This window comes from Penicillium verrucosum (assembly GCF_028828655.1).
Source record: "Penicillium verrucosum strain IBT 35672 chromosome Unknown utg000001l_segment0_segment0, whole genome shotgun sequence".
NCBI lineage: Eukaryota > Fungi > Ascomycota > Eurotiomycetes > Eurotiales > Aspergillaceae > Penicillium > Penicillium verrucosum.
Window position 1 is genome coordinate 5,512,637 of NW_026643210.1, and position 19,611 is coordinate 5,532,247.

General features: G+C 48.5%; 7 protein-coding genes across 7 annotated transcripts; 5 read left to right on the forward strand and 2 right to left on the reverse strand.

The window, feature by feature from the left end:
- Positions 1-27: 27 nt before the first annotated feature.
- On the reverse strand, positions 28-1,523 carry N7516_002036 (ubiquitin domain-containing protein DSK2; the record flags this gene model as incomplete). Its single annotated transcript, XM_057214756.1, has 2 exons — positions 28-978; positions 1,056-1,523. The coding sequence occupies 2 exons, from the start codon at positions 1,521-1,523 to the stop codon at positions 28-30; spliced, it is 1,419 nt and encodes a 472-aa protein (XP_057076639.1).
- Positions 1,524-2,023: 500 nt separating this feature from the next.
- N7516_002037 (DDB1/RSE1 family protein) lies at positions 2,024-6,193 on the forward strand (the record flags this gene model as incomplete). The annotated part of the gene is made up of 4 exons (XM_057214757.1): positions 2,024-2,267; positions 2,462-4,532; positions 4,718-6,002; positions 6,062-6,193. The coding sequence occupies 4 exons, from the start codon at positions 2,024-2,026 to the stop codon at positions 6,086-6,088; spliced, it is 3,627 nt and encodes a 1,208-aa protein (XP_057076640.1). The 3' UTR covers positions 6,089-6,193.
- Positions 6,194-8,109: 1,916 nt separating this feature from the next.
- Positions 8,110-9,661, forward strand: N7516_002038 (arrestin (or S-antigen), N-terminal domain protein; the record flags this gene model as incomplete). Its single annotated transcript, XM_057214758.1, has 2 exons — positions 8,110-8,317; positions 8,367-9,661. The coding sequence occupies 2 exons, from the start codon at positions 8,110-8,112 to the stop codon at positions 9,659-9,661; spliced, it is 1,503 nt and encodes a 500-aa protein (XP_057076641.1).
- A 600-nt stretch (positions 9,662-10,261) lies between these two features.
- Positions 10,262-10,675, forward strand: N7516_002039 (EthD domain-containing protein; the record flags this gene model as incomplete). Its single annotated transcript, XM_057214759.1, has 1 exon — positions 10,262-10,675. One exon carries the CDS (start codon positions 10,262-10,264, stop codon positions 10,673-10,675), a length of 414 nt encoding a protein of 137 aa, XP_057076642.1.
- Positions 10,676-11,990: 1,315 nt separating this feature from the next.
- Positions 11,991-13,623, forward strand: N7516_002040 (glycoside hydrolase family 18 protein; the record flags this gene model as incomplete). Its single annotated transcript, XM_057214760.1, has 6 exons — positions 11,991-12,131; positions 12,269-12,643; positions 12,698-12,757; positions 12,808-12,877; positions 12,930-13,465; positions 13,522-13,623. 6 exons carry the CDS (start codon positions 11,991-11,993, stop codon positions 13,621-13,623), a joined length of 1,284 nt encoding a protein of 427 aa, XP_057076643.1.
- A 326-nt stretch (positions 13,624-13,949) lies between these two features.
- On the reverse strand, positions 13,950-16,652 carry N7516_002041 (sodium:solute symporter family protein; the record flags this gene model as incomplete). The annotated part of the gene is made up of 12 exons (XM_057214761.1): positions 13,950-14,192; positions 14,250-14,767; positions 14,845-15,163; positions 15,224-15,394; positions 15,445-15,495; positions 15,547-15,733; positions 15,788-15,871; positions 15,918-16,017; positions 16,076-16,262; positions 16,322-16,379; positions 16,430-16,493; positions 16,547-16,652. 12 exons carry the CDS (start codon positions 16,650-16,652, stop codon positions 13,950-13,952), a joined length of 2,088 nt encoding a protein of 695 aa, XP_057076644.1.
- A 965-nt stretch (positions 16,653-17,617) lies between these two features.
- On the forward strand, positions 17,618-19,505 carry N7516_002042 (LLM class flavin-dependent oxidoreductase; the record flags this gene model as incomplete). Its single annotated transcript, XM_057214762.1, has 8 exons — positions 17,618-17,690; positions 17,746-17,886; positions 17,950-18,160; positions 18,218-18,230; positions 18,299-18,358; positions 18,416-18,972; positions 19,032-19,209; positions 19,278-19,505. The coding sequence occupies 8 exons, from the start codon at positions 17,618-17,620 to the stop codon at positions 19,503-19,505; spliced, it is 1,461 nt and encodes a 486-aa protein (XP_057076645.1).
- Between the last annotated feature and the right edge of the window lie 106 nt (positions 19,506-19,611).

Consider the following 19,611-nt stretch of genomic DNA (forward strand, 5'->3'; position numbering starts at 1 on the left):
GAAAGAAGAAAAGCTGCCCAGAAATCATCACGGGTGGCTGAGAAGGTACTCCACCGCTCCTTGAACACTGCCACCTGCGCGACGCAGGGCTTCAATGTTCCGCTCAAACTCAAAGAATCCCATATCGTTTAACTGCCGCAACTGATCGGCGTATCTGTCCTCCGGAGGGCGGGTGTCTGCAGGCTGCTGTGGGGCGCCGAAACCACCTCCAAGACCACCAAGACCACCACCACCACCACCGAGAAGAGCAGCCAGAGGGTTTGCACCAGTGGCTCCACCTTCTGCGCCTTGTCCGCCCATTCCTTGCATCATCTGGGAAAGTAGCGCCGGGTCACGCAGGAACGGATTTTGCTGGGGATTGAAAGGGTCCGTGCCGCCCTGACCAGCTTGTCCAGCGTTTCCAAACATAGCCGGGTTCAGGAGAGATGCGAAAGGGTTCTGAGCAGCTTGCGGAGTTTGTCCCTGAGCAGGTGTTGATCGGTCAGTAGAGTCGGTACCCTGCGCATCGCCGGGCTGGGTGGCGCCCGGGGTGGCAGAAGGCTGGGCTGGGGTTGCAAAAGGGTTGGCTCCGAAGAGGGCACCGAAAGGGTTTGCGTTGCCAAGCGGATTCTGAGGCAACTGTCCGAATGGATTTATTTGCGCATTCTGTTGCTCGGCACCCTGGGTTCCCTCAGCTGTCGTGTTTGTCACCCCCGGGGCGGGGAATGCGTTATCACCGCCACCAAGTCCGCCACCCATCCCCATAGCTCGTTGCATTTGCATCATCTGCCGAATCGAGCTTGGATCGGTCAACATACGGCGGAACTCTGGGCTTTCCATCATCTGTCGGACTCCAGGTCCCATATCGCGAAGCATGGGATTCTGCTGGATCATCATGTCGATCATAGCGGGGTTTTGCAGTGCTTCGTTGATGCTTGATTGGAATTGGGGATTCTCGAGCATGTTGAGCATCGACTCGGTATCCGGCGGGGGTCCCATCTAAATGGACAAGTGATGTTAGCTATCCGTTGCACACATTATTAAATAACTTCTGTCTCCTATAAGAGGTCACGTACCCCACCATCAGGGCCGAAAAGACCCGCCCCAGGAAGTTGTGCGAACCCAGCATATCGCGCACCAGTCAAACCAGCAAGTGGGTTGTTGCCAGTACCAGCGGCGAGATTGGTTGGGACACCGGCTGCCGCCGGGCTTGGGGTTGCTCCAGCAGCCGCAGTGGCTGAGGTAGGCTGAGCAGCTGTGTTCTGGCGCTGCTGATTGCTTGCAGCACTCTTCACGAGATGAATAGTATGGCCATCCTTGATCTTGTAGGTCTCCAGTGTCTCAGTGTCCTTCAAAACCCTACCCGAGTAGATCAATCGCTGACGCTCTGCGGGGGTGTCGGCATTTTCGGGGGTTGAGAGCTTCTGCTTGAGATCTGATACTAGAGTGGTGAGGGGAAGTGTCAGGGTGTATTTGGCATCGGTGGATGATTTGACAGTGAAGGTGATGGGAGCCTGCTCTGTGGTAGCCGTCTCGTCGGCCATGGCGAAACGATGTATGATGATTGTAGAGCGAGTGGGGTGACGATGGGGAGATGGACCAATGATAGGGTATATCCTGAGAGGATAAACAGGCTGATCAAACACCTGGTTGGATGAACTCTTGTGAGGTGGATGGAGAACACGAAAGTGAGATGGAATATGAGATGAGGGGAGTCAGTGAGGCCGTTATGCGGAGGTGATCTGCCTTGCATCAATCGGTGCGGCGTGGAAGGCGGTCGAATCATAAATCACGTGCCACACGCGCTAGTGGAAGCTCTCCCACACGGCAAGGAATATTTTCTCTTCCTCACCTCTTCGAGTTTGATCACACGGCAACAATTCTCTTCATCCGTGGCAAGTGGACTTAAGGAGTTTCTATTTCTTAACTCCACCCAGCAGGGATGGGACTGATGTAATATTCATACTCCCTGACTTGCAATTGCATGTACAAAGCTTCTACCTCTTCTCTGTGGTACCGGGAAACCGATACCTAGTCGCCCACCATGGCCACCACATCGCACATGTTTATGTACTCCCTGACGATTCAGCCCCCAACTGCTATCACACAGGCCATCTTGGGTCAGTTTGCAGGTACTAGGGATCAGCAGATCGTCACCTCGTCAGGCTCGAAATTGACCATTCATCGGCCTAACCCGGCACAGGGCAAGATCACACCACTCTTCTCTCAAGATGTTTTCGGAATCATTCGCTCCCTCGCAGCTTTCCGCGTAGCCGGAAGCAACAAAGGTATGTCGATTTTTTTTTTTACACCCCTTGTGTGCCCCTTTCCGAGTACAACTTAGTGATTCTCCAAGCTTCCTGGGCAGCGCGGTCCTCTTACGAACCGACCTGTTGAGGGAGGATTGAGATCTGTCCTGGACAGCGACGTTGATACTCCCAATGCTTTGTTATCAAAGGACTGTACTGAGTGATTATAATAGATTACATCATCATCGGCTCAGACTCGGGTCGCATCACGATCATTGAATATGTTCCTTCCGAGAACCGCTTCAATCGCATCCATATGGAGACATTTGGGAAGTCTGGAATTCGTCGCGTCGTGCCGGGTCAATACCTCGCAGTAGACCCAAAGGGACGAGCGTGTCTGATTGCTTCTGTGGAAAAAAACAAGCTGGTCTATGTTCTCAACCGCAACACGACGGCAGAACTTATCATCTCCTCACCACTGGAAGCTCACAAGCCCCAGACTATGGTTTTCGCCATGATCTGCTTGGACGTTGGTTATGACAACCCCGTTTTCGCTGCTCTTGAGGTGGACTACTCGGAAGCTGACCAGGATCCCACTGGTCAAGCGTACGAAGAACTCGAGAAGGTTTTGGTATACTACGAACTTGATCTCGGGTTGAATCACGTTGTCCGCAAGTGGTCTGATCCCGTCGATCGCACAGCATCCATGCTGTTCCAGGTACCCGGCGGAGACGATGGTCCTAGTGGTGTTTTGGTGTGTGCGGAGGATAACATTACCTACCGCCACTCCAACCAGGGTGCGTTCCGCGTGCCTATCCCGCGACGCAGCGGAGCCACTGAAAACCCTGATCGGAAGCGCTCGATCGTCTCGGGAGTTATGCACAAGATGAGGGGCGCTTTCTTCTTTCTTCTCCAAACCGAGGATGGTGATCTGTTGAAGTTGAACCTGGAAATGGTTGAAGACCTACAGGGCACACCTACTGGAGAAGTGAAGAGACTGACAATTAAATACTTCGACACGATTCCGGTGTGCACGAACCTGCTGATCCTCAAGAGCGGTTTCCTTTATGCTGCCTGTGAATCTGGAAATCACCACTTTTATCAGTTCGAAAAACTGGGTGACGACCCCGACGAAATGTTTTCCAGCGACTCATTCTCGGCAGATCACTCTGTGCCCTCCGCGCCGATCTACTTCCACCCCCGAGGCGCTGAAAATGTCAACCTCATGGAAAGCATGAACTCGTTGAGTCCTCTGATTGACAGTAAAATCCTCAATTTGAGTGACGATGACGCTCCTCAAATCTACACCATCTGTGGCTCTGGAGCCCGAAGCACATTCCGGACTCTGAAGCACGGACTCGAGGTATCTGAGATCGTGGAGTCGGACCTTCAACAGGTGCCTTCGGCTGTATGGACAACCAAGTTAACGCGAGACGATGAGTTCCACACATACATCATTCTCTCTTTTGCGAATGGCACCCTCGTCCTGAGCATCGGCGAAATTGTCGAAGAAGTTTCAGACACAGGCTTCCTCTCCTCGGCTCCAACTCTGGCAGTGCAACAACTTGGTGAGGATTCCTTAGTCCAAGTTCACCCTCGAGGTATTCGTCACATCCTCTCAGACCAGCGAGTCAATGAATGGCCTGCCCCACAGCACCGGTCCATCGTTGCAGCAGCCACGAATGAACGTCAAGTTGCAGTGGCACTTAGCTCCGGTGAAATTGTCTACTTTGAGCTGGACGCAGACGGGGCATTGGCAGAGTATGATGAGCGACGACAGATGTCTGGCACCGTCACCTCTCTGAGTATGGGAGAGGTCCCCGAGGGCCGCATGCGAAGCTTATTCCTGGCTGTGGGATGTGATGACTCTACCGTCCGCATTCTCAGCCTGGATCCAGACTCCACACTCGAGAACAAATCAGTGCAAGCATTGACGTCTGCACCATCTGCCCTGCAAATTATGGCCATGGCTGACTCGAGCTCGGGCGGCACGACCCTTTATCTCCATATCGGTCTTTACTCTGGTGTTTACCTTCGTACCGTGTTGGATGAGGTGACTGGTGAGCTCTCGGATACTAGAACTCGTTTCATCGGTGCCAAGCCTGTGAAATTATCCCAGGTTTCCGTCAAGGGCCAAACGGCTGTTCTGGCGCTTAGCACCCGTCCCTGGCTGGGATACTCTGACGTTCAAACCAAGAGCTTTATGCTCACTCCTTTGGACTACGTCGGACTAGAGTGGGGATGGAATTTCGCCAGTGAGCAGTGTGTGGAAGGCATGATCGGCATTCAAGGCCGCAGTCTACGGTATGTGATTCATCCCATCTTTAAATTTCCCCCAATCCCCCTGATCTGTGATGAGAAAATCAATCCGAACCTTTATGTGGATGAAACTTTAAAAGAAAAATTCCAATTGTTCCTTCTGAGATCAAACCCCTCTTATGCCATGTTGAGACAGCAAATCATTCTGGACTGGTACTAACGGAAAATAGCATCTTCACTGTTGAAAAACTGGACAACAACATGCTCCAAGAGTCGATCCCTCTCTCTTACACTCCTCGACGCTTTGTGAAGCATCCCGACCAGCCCCTCTTCTACGTCATTCAATCTGACAACAATGTCCTCTCTCCTGCCACCCGGCAGAGGCTGATTGATGATTCTCAGGCTCAGAATGGGGAGGTTGCAGACCTCCCACCTGCAGACTTTGGATATCCCCGAGGCACTGGCCACTGGGCTTCGTGTGTCCAGATTGTGGACCCGATCACCACCAAATCTGTGATCTCCACTCTTGACCTGACGGATAATGAGGCAGCAGTCAGCGTTGCAGCGGTATCCTTCTCCAGTCAAGATGATGAAACTTTCTTGGTTGTGGGAACCGCCAAGGATATGACAGTCAGCCCTCCCTCGTCTTCTTGTGGTTTCATCCATATCTATCGATTCCAGGAGGATGGCCGGGAGTTGGAGTTCATTCACAAAACGCAAGTTGATGAGCCTCCTCTCGCTCTCCTTGGCTTCCAAGGCCGTCTCCTTGCAGGTATCGGCCCCATTCTCCGTGTGTACGACCTTGGCATGAAGCAACTACTGCGGAAATGTCAAGCACCCGTGGTCCCCAAGACCATTGTGGGCCTGAAAACCCAAGGCAGCCGAATCATTGTCAGCGACGTCCGCGAGAGTGTCACTTACGTTGTCTACAAGTACCAGGACAACGTCTTGATTCCATTTGCGGATGATTCCATCGCACGCTGGACATCGAGTACAACCATGGTTGATTATGAAACCACTGCCGGTGGTGACAAGTTCGGAAATCTGTGGCTGGTGCGCTGCCCTAGCAAGATCTCTGAACAGGCGGACGAGGATGGATCTGGGGCACACCTCATCCATGAAAAGGGCTATCTCCATGGAACTCCACACCGTCTCGAGTTGATGGTTCACTTCTTCGCCCAGGATATTCCCACCAGTTTGCACAAGACCCAATTAGTCGCTGGCGGCCGTGACATTGTTGTCTGGACTGGCCTCCAAGGTACAATTGGAATGTTTGTTCCTTTTGCCAGCCGTGAGGATGTGGACTTTTTCCAACTTTTGGAAACCCAGCTGGCTTCCCAGCAACCCCCTTTGGCTGGACGAGACCATTTGATGTACCGCGGCTACTATGCCCCTGTGAAGGGCGTCATTGATGGAGACCTTTGTGAAATGTATCTCTTACTGCCTAATGATACCAAGTTGATGATTGCCGGGGAACTCGATCGATCTGTTCGGGAGATCGAGCGCAAGATTTCGGTAAGTTTTGCCGATGTCCCCTTGTTTGTTGTATTTCTCATTTTACTAACATCTCCCAGGATATGCGAACACGGGTGGCGTATTGATTTCGGGTTTGTTGCGGCGTCTGCTGGCGTTTCTTGCTGTCCTGTCTACGGGCTTCAGATACCTACGTCTTTGTTAATGGATGATGATTGTGTGGCTTTGGACCACGACTAATTTTCCACCGAGGGCTGATTACCTTGGTCTTGTACTCCATACACCCCTCCCCTCCCCTTTTCCTTCGTAGAGTCTTTTTTTATGATGATGTCTCTTGCCTCGCTCGGTCTGCCGTTTCCCCTCGGCTAATCTTGAGCTGGATGCAGCCGGTCACTTTTAGTGCTGGCTTGTACGAGACAAGAAGAAGCGTGCAAACGCGTCGACGCTTTTTGAGTACGATTTGATTCGCAATGCACCACGGATCTGCGTCGTAATTTATCAGTTGGGACAATCCTGTAAATTCATATTATTTTTTTAATCTTCTGACCGAATGAAACAATGAAACCTATTCCAAATCTTTCTATTCCATAAACCTGTTGATATTTTCTGAGATGGTTGTTCTTTGGGTGTTCCCCCCTTCTTGGCGTTGTAGGTGGAAGGCGCAAGATGTAAAATGTGATGTATAACATGTGACAACATAGTTATGATCTATAACTAGTTATGTAGTATGTTATTGACAATGTAGTTCATTAATCAGATGCATTTAGCATTACTCTGATCTATTTGAAATATAATATGCAAATGTAAATAGCTGCAAACTAACTACATGATCGACGATCAAATATATCGGTCTCCCGACAACTTCTATTTTGGACACCGAAATCGAATTGCGCCATTCAATCTTCTCTCCGATTGTTTACTCCGACACTCCGGGAAAGAAGAAAAAGAAGCTCGGCATAGTAAAAAATCTCGGTTATGGCCGGAAATCTCTGGGGCCGAAACTAGGCCGGGGTCCATCGATTCTTCTCCGCGGGAAAACTTGTTGACTCCGTGTGATTGAAAAACCCTCGAAGGTCCTCAAATATGACCAAAGAGTGTTATAAACATATGAAATTCAATGGGATATTTGCTTTTGTAAATCCTGGTTATTCGAATGAACAAAGTTCAGCAATATAACAAGCTGATTGGCTACTTTTAGCAACAGCATAAGCTTGGACTTGGGAATGTGGACGAGTGGAGTCCAAAGGGCGTGCCTATGTTGTGGGTGCATCTTGTACGAAGTACGGAGTACCCAAGGCGCACTCCACTTCTTTTCCCCCCTTGACCCATGAAGTTGGTTTTTGGAAGTTGACTCTTTTGACTTCAAAGATCTGAATAGTTCAGACTAGTTTGAATAGTCTGAAACATCTGAATGAGCTACAAGATATAGTTATATAAAAACATGACCTCTAACGCCCTTGAGTCCCCTGAATCCCTTGAATCCCTTGAATACACTGAATATCATGTGTCATGCTGAATTGAACTAGTCTCTTCGATGTCTTTTGACCAAGCGGAATGTCAATCCAAGGGCGTGCAGCAAGAACGGATCCTCACATTTGACCAATCACTCCCTGGACCCCAATGACTCCTTGGCTCCGCCTTCCTTATACTGAATTGTGTCCTGGTTAGTCTTTCCTTATACTGAAGTGTATACCTTTAGCTCGGCTTTTTTACTTTTGGAGGCGTTACAAGCGGGTTATCACTGAGCCGAACTATACTGTAGATGCGCCTTCCGGTTGACTTGTGAGTCACTTTCATGTTGATTTATAAGAACACATTGGGGGATATTTGGGGGAGATCTGATGAGGCCATCTGAAACCTTCCAAGGTTGCTCACATTGTTAGGGCTCCTCCACACTTGTTTCTCTTGACTCCATTGCGGTTGTCAACGGCTCCACCGTTTACTATTTCTTTTTTTTTTTTTTTTTCTTTTTTTCCTTTTTTCTATTCTTTATTTTTCTTTAAGAAGGACCGCATCTGATCCATATTTGACCTGATTTCATTTCGATATTTCATCTTCACTTTATTTTGACGTGCCGGCTGCCATATTGTTCCTACATTCCCCCTGTGGGACAGGCCTTCATACATAATAATATCTCCCCTGTGAAACAATGTCGACCGCAACTTCAATCATCAGCTCTGGCTCCGACAGGCTAGATGCTTGGACTCGACGCTCACAGCCCAAAATCGAGATAAATATTGCAGGACAAAAGCCAGGACATGTTAACTCTTATACCACCGGAGAGAGTATTGATGGCAGTATAACCGTCACCGTTGAGCATGAGACTCGATTTGAAGAGGTTGAGATTGTGTTTGAAGGTACTTGCCATTCAAATCAGGCCTATAAACAATGCTAATTAAAGAAAAGGTGTAGCTCGAACGACGGTAGAACGGGCATCATGCCCTGGCCGCACCGGATCACAACAGATGTTTCTCAAATTGCGCCAGCCTATTGATGAAATGGAATATCCGACCCCTCGAGTCCTGGAGAGTGGCCGATCATATGAATACCCCTTCACATTCGTCGTCCCGGACCGCCTGTTGCCCCAGGTCTGCAGTCACCCCAAGAAGAATGTTCACCTTCAACGATCCCACACCATGCTTCCGCCAACATTGGGTGATCCCATCCTTGCTAGTAATGGCAAGACACTACTAGATGACATAGCTCCTAGCATGTCGCAGATCGCCTACACGGTTCGAGCGTCTGTTCTTCAGAAGCAACTCGTCGGCCCTGGAGTCGTGGCTATCGCCGGAATTGCCAAGAAAGTCCGTATCATCCCAACCGTCGAAGAAGAGCCCCCGGTGGAAATTTCGGCCAGTCCATCTCTCTGCACACGCAAAGAGAAGAGTGTCAAGCGTGGAACCTTTCGGGGCACATTAGGACGCGTCGTCGCTTCATCATCCCAGCCCAAACCCATTCAACTGCTTCCTCCAGACGGCGAGCCAACCGACACCGTGAGCACCGTGGCCACCGTAAACCTACGATTCGATCCAGTCGGCGACGAGCAACCTCCCCCACTCGGAACAATGACCAGCAAACTCCGTGTGAGCACATTCTTCAGCGCAGCCCCATGGGAGGACTTCCCATCCACGACCGGCATGCCCTTCGCCCACATCGGATGCGGCCTCTACACAGAAAGCGTCCCTCTATTAACCATGTGTGTCGCATCCGCCCAGTGGACAAAGCAATCGACAGCCGCCGACACCATGCGCCGCGACTCCACCGACTCATCCTCCTCCGATTCATCAACCGGCCCGTCCTCCGCATTCACCGGAGACACCTACTATACCGCATCAGTCGTCGTCCCCGTCACGCTGCCCAAGTCCAAAGCCTTCGTCCCAACTTTCCACTCCTGTCTGATGTCTCGCATCTACGCCCTCGATCTCTCATTGACATACCACACCCCCGCAACCAACCTCATGACACCGACAATCTCCCTCCGTGTCCCCGTCCAGTTCACGAGCCAGCCAAAGTGCGCTGAACCCATAAAGTCTCACCTCGGTGTCACGGTCACACAGCAAGAGCTAGAGGAGTTCTTCAACCCGCGCAATGTGACTTCTCCCACCGACTTTTCCAATACTCGTGGTGATGTCGTGGTTGATGTGGGCCTTGCCCCGCCGGAGTACTCGGAACGATTGAGCACTCTGAGAGCCACTCGTTAATTAATACGAGAGATGTGGATGGCTTATTGTTCATCCTCGTTTGTTAATCGCCAACCAATACCCCTAATTCTGTTGGCAAATATCAAAAAAGTCCTGTTTTTGTACAGCGTTTATATGTTTTGTTTTTGCTTTTTGTTTCAATTATACCCTAACGTTCACATAAAACCTGTTTTTTTTTTTCTTTCTTGTCGTTTATATCTATGATTTTACAATTCATTATTCCACATGTACTCGGCTGACAACCCTAGTCTTCATCTTTGTTTTAGAAATATGAACCCTAGAAACAATGATTTCAGATCGCCATCCTTACCTTCTATTTAGTCGGTTGGACTTATCTAGAAGTACAAAACCGAACAGGGATATCTCATCTTATACTACAATACTCCGTAGATTTCAGAAATACTACGCCATATACCGCATATCCCGCGTTGCACCGCTCCTAAGGTACAAAGTAACGACCGAGAGTAAAACCCCCCGAGAAATAACCGGCTGATTATAGTATGTTTAAATCTTCAAATCGTTTAATATTCGAACTAATCCAGCATATCCAAGCCCAGTCTCTCCATTAAGTTTTTATCCACTACAGTTCGGGATTTCAAAATGCCTGTCAAGATGCTAGTCTTTCTTTACCGCAACCCCCATCTGACACCGGAAGAATTCAAGAAATGCTACGAAGCGCACATCAAACTTGTCAAGAAGATTGCAGGCCCGGATTTCCCTCTTTCTCATCATCGAAATTATATCTCCCGCAGTACAGTCGAAACTCCCCCGGATGGCTCTACCGCACGCAACGCCTTCACCCCGGCCACTATACTGCGTGGGAGACAGCCAGACTTCGATTTTGACGCCTACGCTGAGCTTACTTTCTCAGATCAGGTTGCCTACCAGGCCTTTGCAGCCAAGATCTATGCCCTGGATGCCGCTGCCCAGATAACTGCGGACGGGGATAAATTTTTGGATCGGTTGAAGATGGGCATTGCCTTGGTGGGGGAGGTCAGAGTTACCGTGAAGTGATCTACTTCGATTGGAGCTCTTTGGCGCTTCTGGAGCATTGGACAACTTGCGATCTTGCTTGTTGGAGGTCTGGTGTGATTTAAGGTACACATTTGAATGTAGTATCTTTCGAACTGAGGGGTATTCTCTCAGGAATCTAGTTATATGCTCATTGAGATTCTGGCATTCAAGTCTAACTTAGTGCAGAATAGTAATCAACTATCTCTACGCGGTGATGTTTCAATCCCAAAATTGCAAAAGGACTAGATGTATAAAAGTTAAGCCACCTGAGGAATTATTCCCTTCCCTCCGATCATGGATTGAATCTTAGAATTTATCCTCGATATGGCCTTGATATGGCGTTGGTATGGCACATGTCCCTGTCGCATGGTCTCAGTGTTACATTGGCATTCTCACAGGGACCGTTCCTGCAGACCGGACGAACGGGGTACATTAATTAATGTATGTCAGCTTGCATATCCCTAGACCCTAAATGATAACCTTAAACAATATAAACCCGTTTATTTCCCTGATACTACCACTTAGTTATATTCATTAATAGGGGTCCTACTGTAGGATTCCAGACGAGCGGGGTGATGCTGCAACGTCTCAAGATATGGGTTCCTAGGCCAGAACAATTTGATATGACCCGGGTCATATTTCTCAATACTGACTGTGCATTATAAGGGGATTTCATATGACAATGTCACCCATCCTCAGGCGTTTCTCGAATTGATTGGCCGGGGAATCTTCAGCCCCACGAGGACAAATAGTCGAGTTGTCACAGAGGGAGTAACCTGCAATTTCAAGATGTTACATATTTGTCTGGTGTGCCATGGGTTTGGTGTCTACTATACTATCAAAGACACCGTCAGTACACAGTAGATATCATAATAGGCCCTTGATAATGTGGAGGGAATGCATTGTGGCGCTGCCTAATTCGCCGTGGACCTCGACAGGAAACACACAATGCTCCCATTGACCACGTCAAATCGCCGGTGCTGCCTCACTTTCTAAGTGTGAGAACTTAGTAGAATCCCATTGACTCCTCCGATATCAATGCTGAAACAATGTAGACTCCTTGGTACCATCCAGGTCACCGTTTAGGTAACAGGGTACCTACCAATTACCCATTTGGGGTTGCAGACAAACGGACTAAATGGACTGGACAATTACTATTGTCCATCTCAATACTCCGCGGAGGAAATAGTTTGTTTGTCTACCTCGACTACAAATAGTGAGGTCATTCCCCTCATCCTCGACCTCAACAACCTTCACCATCCAACCCTCGCTGGCCCGAGACATCTAGAACATCACCTCGACACACTCCTTCATCATGCAATTTGTCATTCCTTTCCTTTTAGGCCTGAGCTGGCTCGCCAACGCTGCCTACATTCCTGCCCTGAGCACCAACACCAGTGAGATTGAATCTCGTGATGTTGGCGGGTATCGCTCGGTGGCATACTATGTGAACTGGGTAAGTTCAGACCATGCCTAAATGTGTATTACATATGTCTATATATTACCCGTGGACTGGATGAAACCGGGGATATGGAAAACGTCATTATCCAAACACACAAAAAAGGGAAGTCACGCTAATATCAGATTGTTCAGGCCATCTACGGTCGTAACTTCCAACCTCAGAATCTTCCCGCCGAGCGACTGACTCATGTGCTTTATGCATTTGCCAATATTCGTGCTGGCACTGGCGAGGTCTACTTGTCGGACTCCTGGGCAGACACTGACAAGCACTACCCCACTGATTCTTGGAATGATTCCGGAAACAATGTCTATGGCTGTATCAAGCAGCTGTTCCTACTAAAGAAGAATAACAGCAAGCTCAAGGTTCTTCTGTCGATTGGAGGCTGGACCTACTCTCCCAGCTTTGCTTCTGCCTTTGAAACTGAGGCTGGACGTCAGAAGTTCGCTGATTCTGCCACGGACCTGCTGAAGAACCTTGGCTTCGATGGTATTGATGTTGATTATGAGGTAAGTCTTCAATGGTTGCGATCTTCGGGTTACTGATGCTTACGCGAACTATAGTACCCTGCCACTGACGACCAGGCGGACAAGTTTGTCGATGCACTCCGTCGACTTCGTGCAGTATGTGATTCTTTTATGAATGTCTATGGGCCCTGACTAATTAATTCCAGTCCTTGGATTCCTATAGCTCGGCTAATGCCCAAGGCTACCATTTCCTGCTTACTGCCGCATCTCCCGCCGGTGAGTTTTATCTGCATCGTTGAAATATTCCAAAACAGCTAACACAGCCCAGGCCCAAGCCGCTACCGTCAGGAACGTCTGAAGGACATGGACCGGTACCTGGATTTCTGGAACCTCATGGCCTACGACTACTCCGGTAGCTGGGACACAGTTGCTGGCAACAATGCCAACCTCCACGCGTCGACCGACAACCCGGCCAGCACCCCATTTAACACGGACCAAGCAGTCGACTACTACACCGCGCAGGGCGTAGCTGCCAACAAGATCGTACTGGGAATGCCACTGTACGGCCGAGCGTTTACCAATACCGACGGCCCAGGAAAGCCCTACAACGGTGTTGGAGCAGGCACATGGGAGAACGGCGTGTGGGACTACAAGGGTCTGCCACTTAACGGCTGTGCCGTGACCGTCTTGGACAAACTGGGTGCAAGCTACTGCTACAACAAAGACAGCCGACTGTTTGTCAGCTACGACACACCCGAGATTGCGCGTCAGAAAGCCCGGTACATCAAGTCCCGTGGACTCGGCGGTGGAATGTGGTGGGAGAGCAGCTCTGACAAGACTGGTGGCGACAGTTTGATTACCACTGTATGTTCAGTTCTGCTTTTTATATCTGGTTTACATTTTACTGACATCACATACAGGTTGTTGATACCCTTGGAGGTGTCGGTGCTTTGGAGCGGAGCGGCAATCAGCTGCACTACCCTGCCTCCAAGTACGATAACTTGAAGAGTGGCTTCCCTTAGGATTTCTTATTCTTTTGTCAATATTGCAAGATTGAAAATATCTCGCTGACATATGAATTGAGACATTTATGGTTGTTATGTGATGTGGGCATCTCCGACAGCCTTGATGGTTGATGGAATGTGCGCCACTTGCTTTTGCATCTATCTTGCACAGGATTTATGAAATTGAAAAAAAAAAAAACCGATTGAGATCAAAATTTGATTGGATTTTACGTAGATATCAGATGTAGAGATGTTAATTAACAATGAGTAACGTAGAATAGCTTATACCAAATATCGTGACATAGAACCCCATTCATCCCAGTAGTGACTTGATACCAAATGATTCAAGATTTGTTCTCTTGAGGATCCCCTGTTTGAGTAACATCACTGATAGACCCAACAGACGGAGAACTAATTTCTCCTTTGTCATCTTTACTCCGAGCACCCTCGACAACATTTTGACCTCTCAGCCCCCGATAAACGTCACGAATCTGCTGAATACCACCATCAAAGATTGGATAGAAGATAGCAACTAACATACTGAGCCAAAGCCAGATGATAGCGACGACCACCCAGGCAATATAGAACTAAATCAACAGTTAGCCAAGAACAGCGAGAGTTCCAAGCCAAAGGGTACCACATACCTTCTTCCCAAAGACATAACCAGAACCATACATAGGCAACGGCCAAATAACCCAATGACCCAAAAAGGTTGCCACAGCCCAAAAAGCCGCAATCCGACCCCACCGCTTCAGCTCTTTCTGATCCTCAGCACTCCTACCTCCATCCTCACCACTACCATCATCCGCACGAGAAGAAGGCGTGTGACGGTGCGCAGTCGTCAAATCACTATCCAATTTCTCAAGAGACAGCTTAACCTTCCTGAAGTCATTCCAATCGTAATCCTGCGGCCGCACAAGCGTAATCAGAACGGAGTATACAATGGGCGACATGCAAGAAGCCACTGTTCCATAGAGACAGGGGAGGACTTGTCCCGTTGATGCGACGGAGACTTCACCAGCGAAGTGCGATGCCGTCCCGAGCCAGACAGCCATACCAGTCGCAAGACCGAGGATGGGAGAGAAGATTGCGGCGGCTTTACTTTGGCGACGCCAGAGGATTGTGAAGATCATTGGGAAGATGCCGGGACATGTGACGACGCCTATTAGAAGAAGATTATCAGCTCGAGTTCACAGTATAGGGAAGGAAGCAAAGACGGGAGAATAAGAAATGACATACCTAGCATATAAAGTGTCCAGCCTAGATTAATACCGACGTAGTGAAGCATCGTACTGAAAGCAGCGGAGAAAACGGCGAAGAAAATGACACCGAAGTGACTTGCGCGGATGAGATCGTAATCCGTAGCCTTCTTATTGAAGTACTCGCGGTACACGTCGAAACTGAGAATCGAGCTGACGGCGATAACCTGCGCGGAAAGAGTTGATGTGCATGCCATGAAGGTTATTATCAGGACTGCTGCTGCGCCGCCTTTACCGGCGATGGTGATTGCCGCGTATGGGAGGACGAGGCCATTTCCGACTTCTGTCGTTGTCATTCTCTGTTTTGCAATATTAGAGAGGTATAGTATATTGGTAGGTAGATTGGGATTGGTACTCACCCTTGGGAATGTTGGGAAGGTTGGAGTGTTCTCGAGTCCAAGAGCAACGGAGCTCATTACTGTTCCCAGACCCCATGGGATGGCGAAGTAGGCGATTCCTCCGATTGTATAGCCAGGTACTACTGCAGCTGGGGTGGCGGAGAAGGCTTTGATGAAATAGCTTGTGTCCATCTAGAGGAGGTTAGAAAGGATGGCAATGGGATATATGGTGTTGTGCTTACAATAACTAAACCGAAGTTTGCGAGGGTGTGGATGATTCCGAATAGGATTGCCTAGAGTCGTGTCAGTGGCTTAACTGGTATAGTTGTTATGTTTCATCTTACACTCTTCGATGTCATGGTTAGATATGTTCCATCTTGGTTACCAGAGACTGGGTGTCGTTGGGCCGCTGCTTGGACGAGCTCGAAAAGATCACCCACAGAGCCAATCTGGTCAGTTGAGAAGGCTTTGACGGTGAAATAGCAAGCAATAATCATAATTATAGCCGTGTGGAAATAATCGGTGAGGAATCTGCATGGTACAATTAGATATTTTGCCTTCTGAGGTTGAGAGAAGGGGACTTACGTTGCTTTGATACCACCAACAAATGTGTAGAGGGTGACTCCGACCGGCAACAAGAATGTCGCAGCAATAACATGCATTCCAGTTCTGAGTTGATTAGCTACAACATCTCAATAGACCGAGGGAAACCTACACAGCTGTGATTACTGCCGCGGCACCAAGAAGCATATTGGCACACGCGAAGATATTGTTCACTAGACAGAGAATCATGAACACAATGTGTGCCACATGTCCTATACCCCCGAAATAGAGTTAGTAAAATGCCCAGACAAGAGACCAAAGCCAACTTACCGTATCGAATCCGAACAACCTCTAGCGAAGTATGCGCTTCGGGGATCTTTCGCTTGCAGGATATTCCCAACAGGGCAAAGAAAACAATCATCGGACTGCAGCCAGCTGCAAACCAGAACGGACCAGCTACGCCGTAGTCATAGCCGACAAAAGATGAGCCAAGTAAAGCGGTTGACCAAAGCCAAGACTGGGAGTCATTTATCAGTTGGAATTCAAGCGTCTAGGGAGGACAAGAGAAGAACTGACTGATATGACGGCTGATGCAGTTAGGCCTGTGCGGACGGTACGGTTTGCTGTCATGAACCTGTTTTCTGGATTAGTATTGAAGGAGGATTTGTTGTGAAATTTGCATACATTTCAGTCTTTTCGTTGTCTTCTCCGGTAGTTTTCTTCAGGACTTTCGTGATGAGCATCATCACTGGTCGGTGTTAGTTAGGGAATTGGAAGAATATATTGAAGTACAGTACTCACCCAGAGCGATGATCACACCGATAACAACAACAACGACATAGCCAACCGCCTGTGATAAAGGTGGCTGGACAGTCGAAATGCCATCACGGGCATGCAAGTTCGACATTGTGCAAGGCAAATAGCCTACTCAAGGAGAGTAATTGGGGAGATATTTGCCGTTCTAGTAGGAAGTAGGGTTATAGTTAGGTAAAAAGAAAAGAACAATAACCCCAGCAATGATACCGAGGACATGGAACAGGGACTATGTATGCTTAAATGATATTTGAATGTACCATGTACCGACTGGCTGGACAGGGATGTGATCTAAGGCGCATGTTGGAATAATCTGATATAGTTAGGGTCCACAATGGCTTGATTTGTGCTCAAAATGAGGTGCTTTTTCACGAGATTGGCGCGGCTGAAGGATGGTTCAGGTTTATGTAGGGATATATATTTATATATTCTATGAATATAATTAATTTAATTATGGACTATATAAACTATATGAGTTGAATAAAGGGATAAATCTGAATGGTCTGTCTTGTATAAATCAAGATATCCAAGTATAACGTCGCAGCAACTGAACACCAACTCGACAGCCAAGCCTACTGTTGACAATCCAAGTGATCTAATTTCTAATTCCCTAAAATTGAGCGAATTGGATCTCTGGGCAAACTCTGATCTTTGAATGTCCAATAACGACAAGAATACGTAAGAACATGGGACTGGGGGACGATTCCGCGGGATCACATCGCTTCACTATTATTATACCATATCTTGGGTGTATTCTAGGTAGCATATTTCTCGGGCGAGAGAATAGACTGGGAATTAATCTGCATGGCTCTCCAAGTATAATTGCTTTTAAGCCAATGAACAAGGCCATTCGTGAGTATATTCGGCACGCCATCACGGCCCACTGTGATGCTATAACATCCAACTCTACAATGACGCACGCGTTCTCTTTTTTTTTTTTTTGGTAGGAGATAATTTCGAGAAGAAGGTGGAAATAAATATAAAGAATAATATAACCCCTCCTTTTCAGTAGGAGGATATTATTGTTTCTTTGAATTACTTCTAGACTACAATCCTAACATGTCGACAACTCAACCATCCGACGCGACTAAGCCTCGCAAGTCGCTCATCCTTAATGCCTTTGTGGAAATGTGTACGTGGAAGCCCATTCACATGTAAAAATGCAAAACCTCTAAAAATCACCACAGGCAGTGGCCATCAATCGCCAGGACTATGGCGCCACCCCGAAGATGAGTCGCATCGCTTCAACGATGTCGACCACTGGGTCGAGTTGGCACAATTACTTGAATCGGCCAAGTTCCATGGAATTTTCATTGCAGATGTTCTTGGTAAGTAGAGCAAAAGTGATTTTATTATAGGAGAAAAGAGTCTGACAAGAAATCTGTCTCCAGGAGGATACGATGTCTATAAAGGACCCAGAAACCTCGATCCTGCGGTCGTCTCCGGTGCTCAGTGGCCAGTGAACGAGCCATTGGCTGTTGTCCCCGCGATGGCGGCAGCGACGAAGAATATTGGATTTGGAGTGACGGTCACAACAAGCTACGAGCAGCCATATCATCTTGCCAGACGACTATCTACAGTCGATCATCTTACCAAAGGACGGTACGTATATCCAGTAACCGTTGTGGGAATAAGTCGCTAATTAAACTTGTCTGATAGTCTGGGATGGAACGTGAGTAGTACACTCAAACTTGAATAACAGGATTCTCAGAGAGAACTATACGCTAACAATATCCTCAGGTGGTAACAGGATACCTCGACTCCGCTGCCCGTAATATGGGCCAAGCCGAGCAGCTACACGTAAGACTTCACATTCCACGCCCACATACCTATAACCCACTTAACAAAAAACCACAGCACGATGACCGCTACCTCCTCGCCGAAGAATACATCAAAGTAACCTACAAGCTATGGGAATCCTCCTGGCGCCAAGACGCCGTAACCCTCGACCGCGAGCGCGGAATCTACACCGACCCAGCAGGCGTGCGTCAAATCAACCACGTCGGCAAATACTTCAACGTCCCCGGACCTCACCTCTGTCAGCCCAGCCCACAACGCACACCAGTAATCCTGCAAGCCGGTACCTCCAAAGCAGGCAAAACCTTCGCCGCGCAACATGCGGAAGCTATCTTTGTGGCGGGTCACAGTCCGGCTGTAGTAGCGAAGAACGTTAGGGAGATCCGGGAACTTGCACAGAGCGAGCATGGACGTGATCCGCAGAGTATCAAGTTCCTTGCGCTTCTTTGCCCTATCCTCGGTAAGACGGAGGAGGAGGCCGTGGAGAAGTTTGAGTATTTCCGCAGTCTGGGATCTATTGATGGTGCGCTTGCGCTGTTTGGTGGATGGACGGGGATCGATTTGGAGAAGTATGGAGATGATGAGGAGTTGAGACATGTTGAGAGTAATGCTATCCGGTATGTGATAACACTTCGCTTTCTCGGCTTAACAAGGACTGACTTGGATTCGTGTAAAGATCTGCGGTTGAGGGCTGGTCGAAGGCCACCCCAGGAGTGGCTAAGTGGACAAAGGCCACTGTCGGTCGACACATCACCGTTGGAGGGCTGGGAGCTACTCCCGTCGGTACAGCTGCTCAAGTTGCGGATAACATGGAGCGATGGGTGGCAGAAGCCGATGTCGATGGGTTTAACCTGGTAAGTCATATATAAATCTTTTGAAACAGTCCGTTGTACCTGGAGTCATTTATTGACATGATACACAGGCATACGCAATCAAGCCCGGCTCCTTCAAGGATATAATTGATCTCCTTATTCCCGAGCTGCGCAAGCGAGGCCTGTTCTGGGATGACTATGCCGTGCCCAAGGGAACCTATCGTGAGAACCTATACGGACAGCCTGGCCAGTCCGGACCACACGCAGACCACCCAGCTTCCAAGTACCGGTGGAATGTTGGTGTAGATGCCTCGGAGGCTGTCATTCCAGATAACTAAATGTTATATATACTCAAATATCATATACAGTATTTGAAAATGAAATGACATTCAACAAATAATTAGAACAATCAATTTTTAAGACAGACTATCCGTAGATTACCTG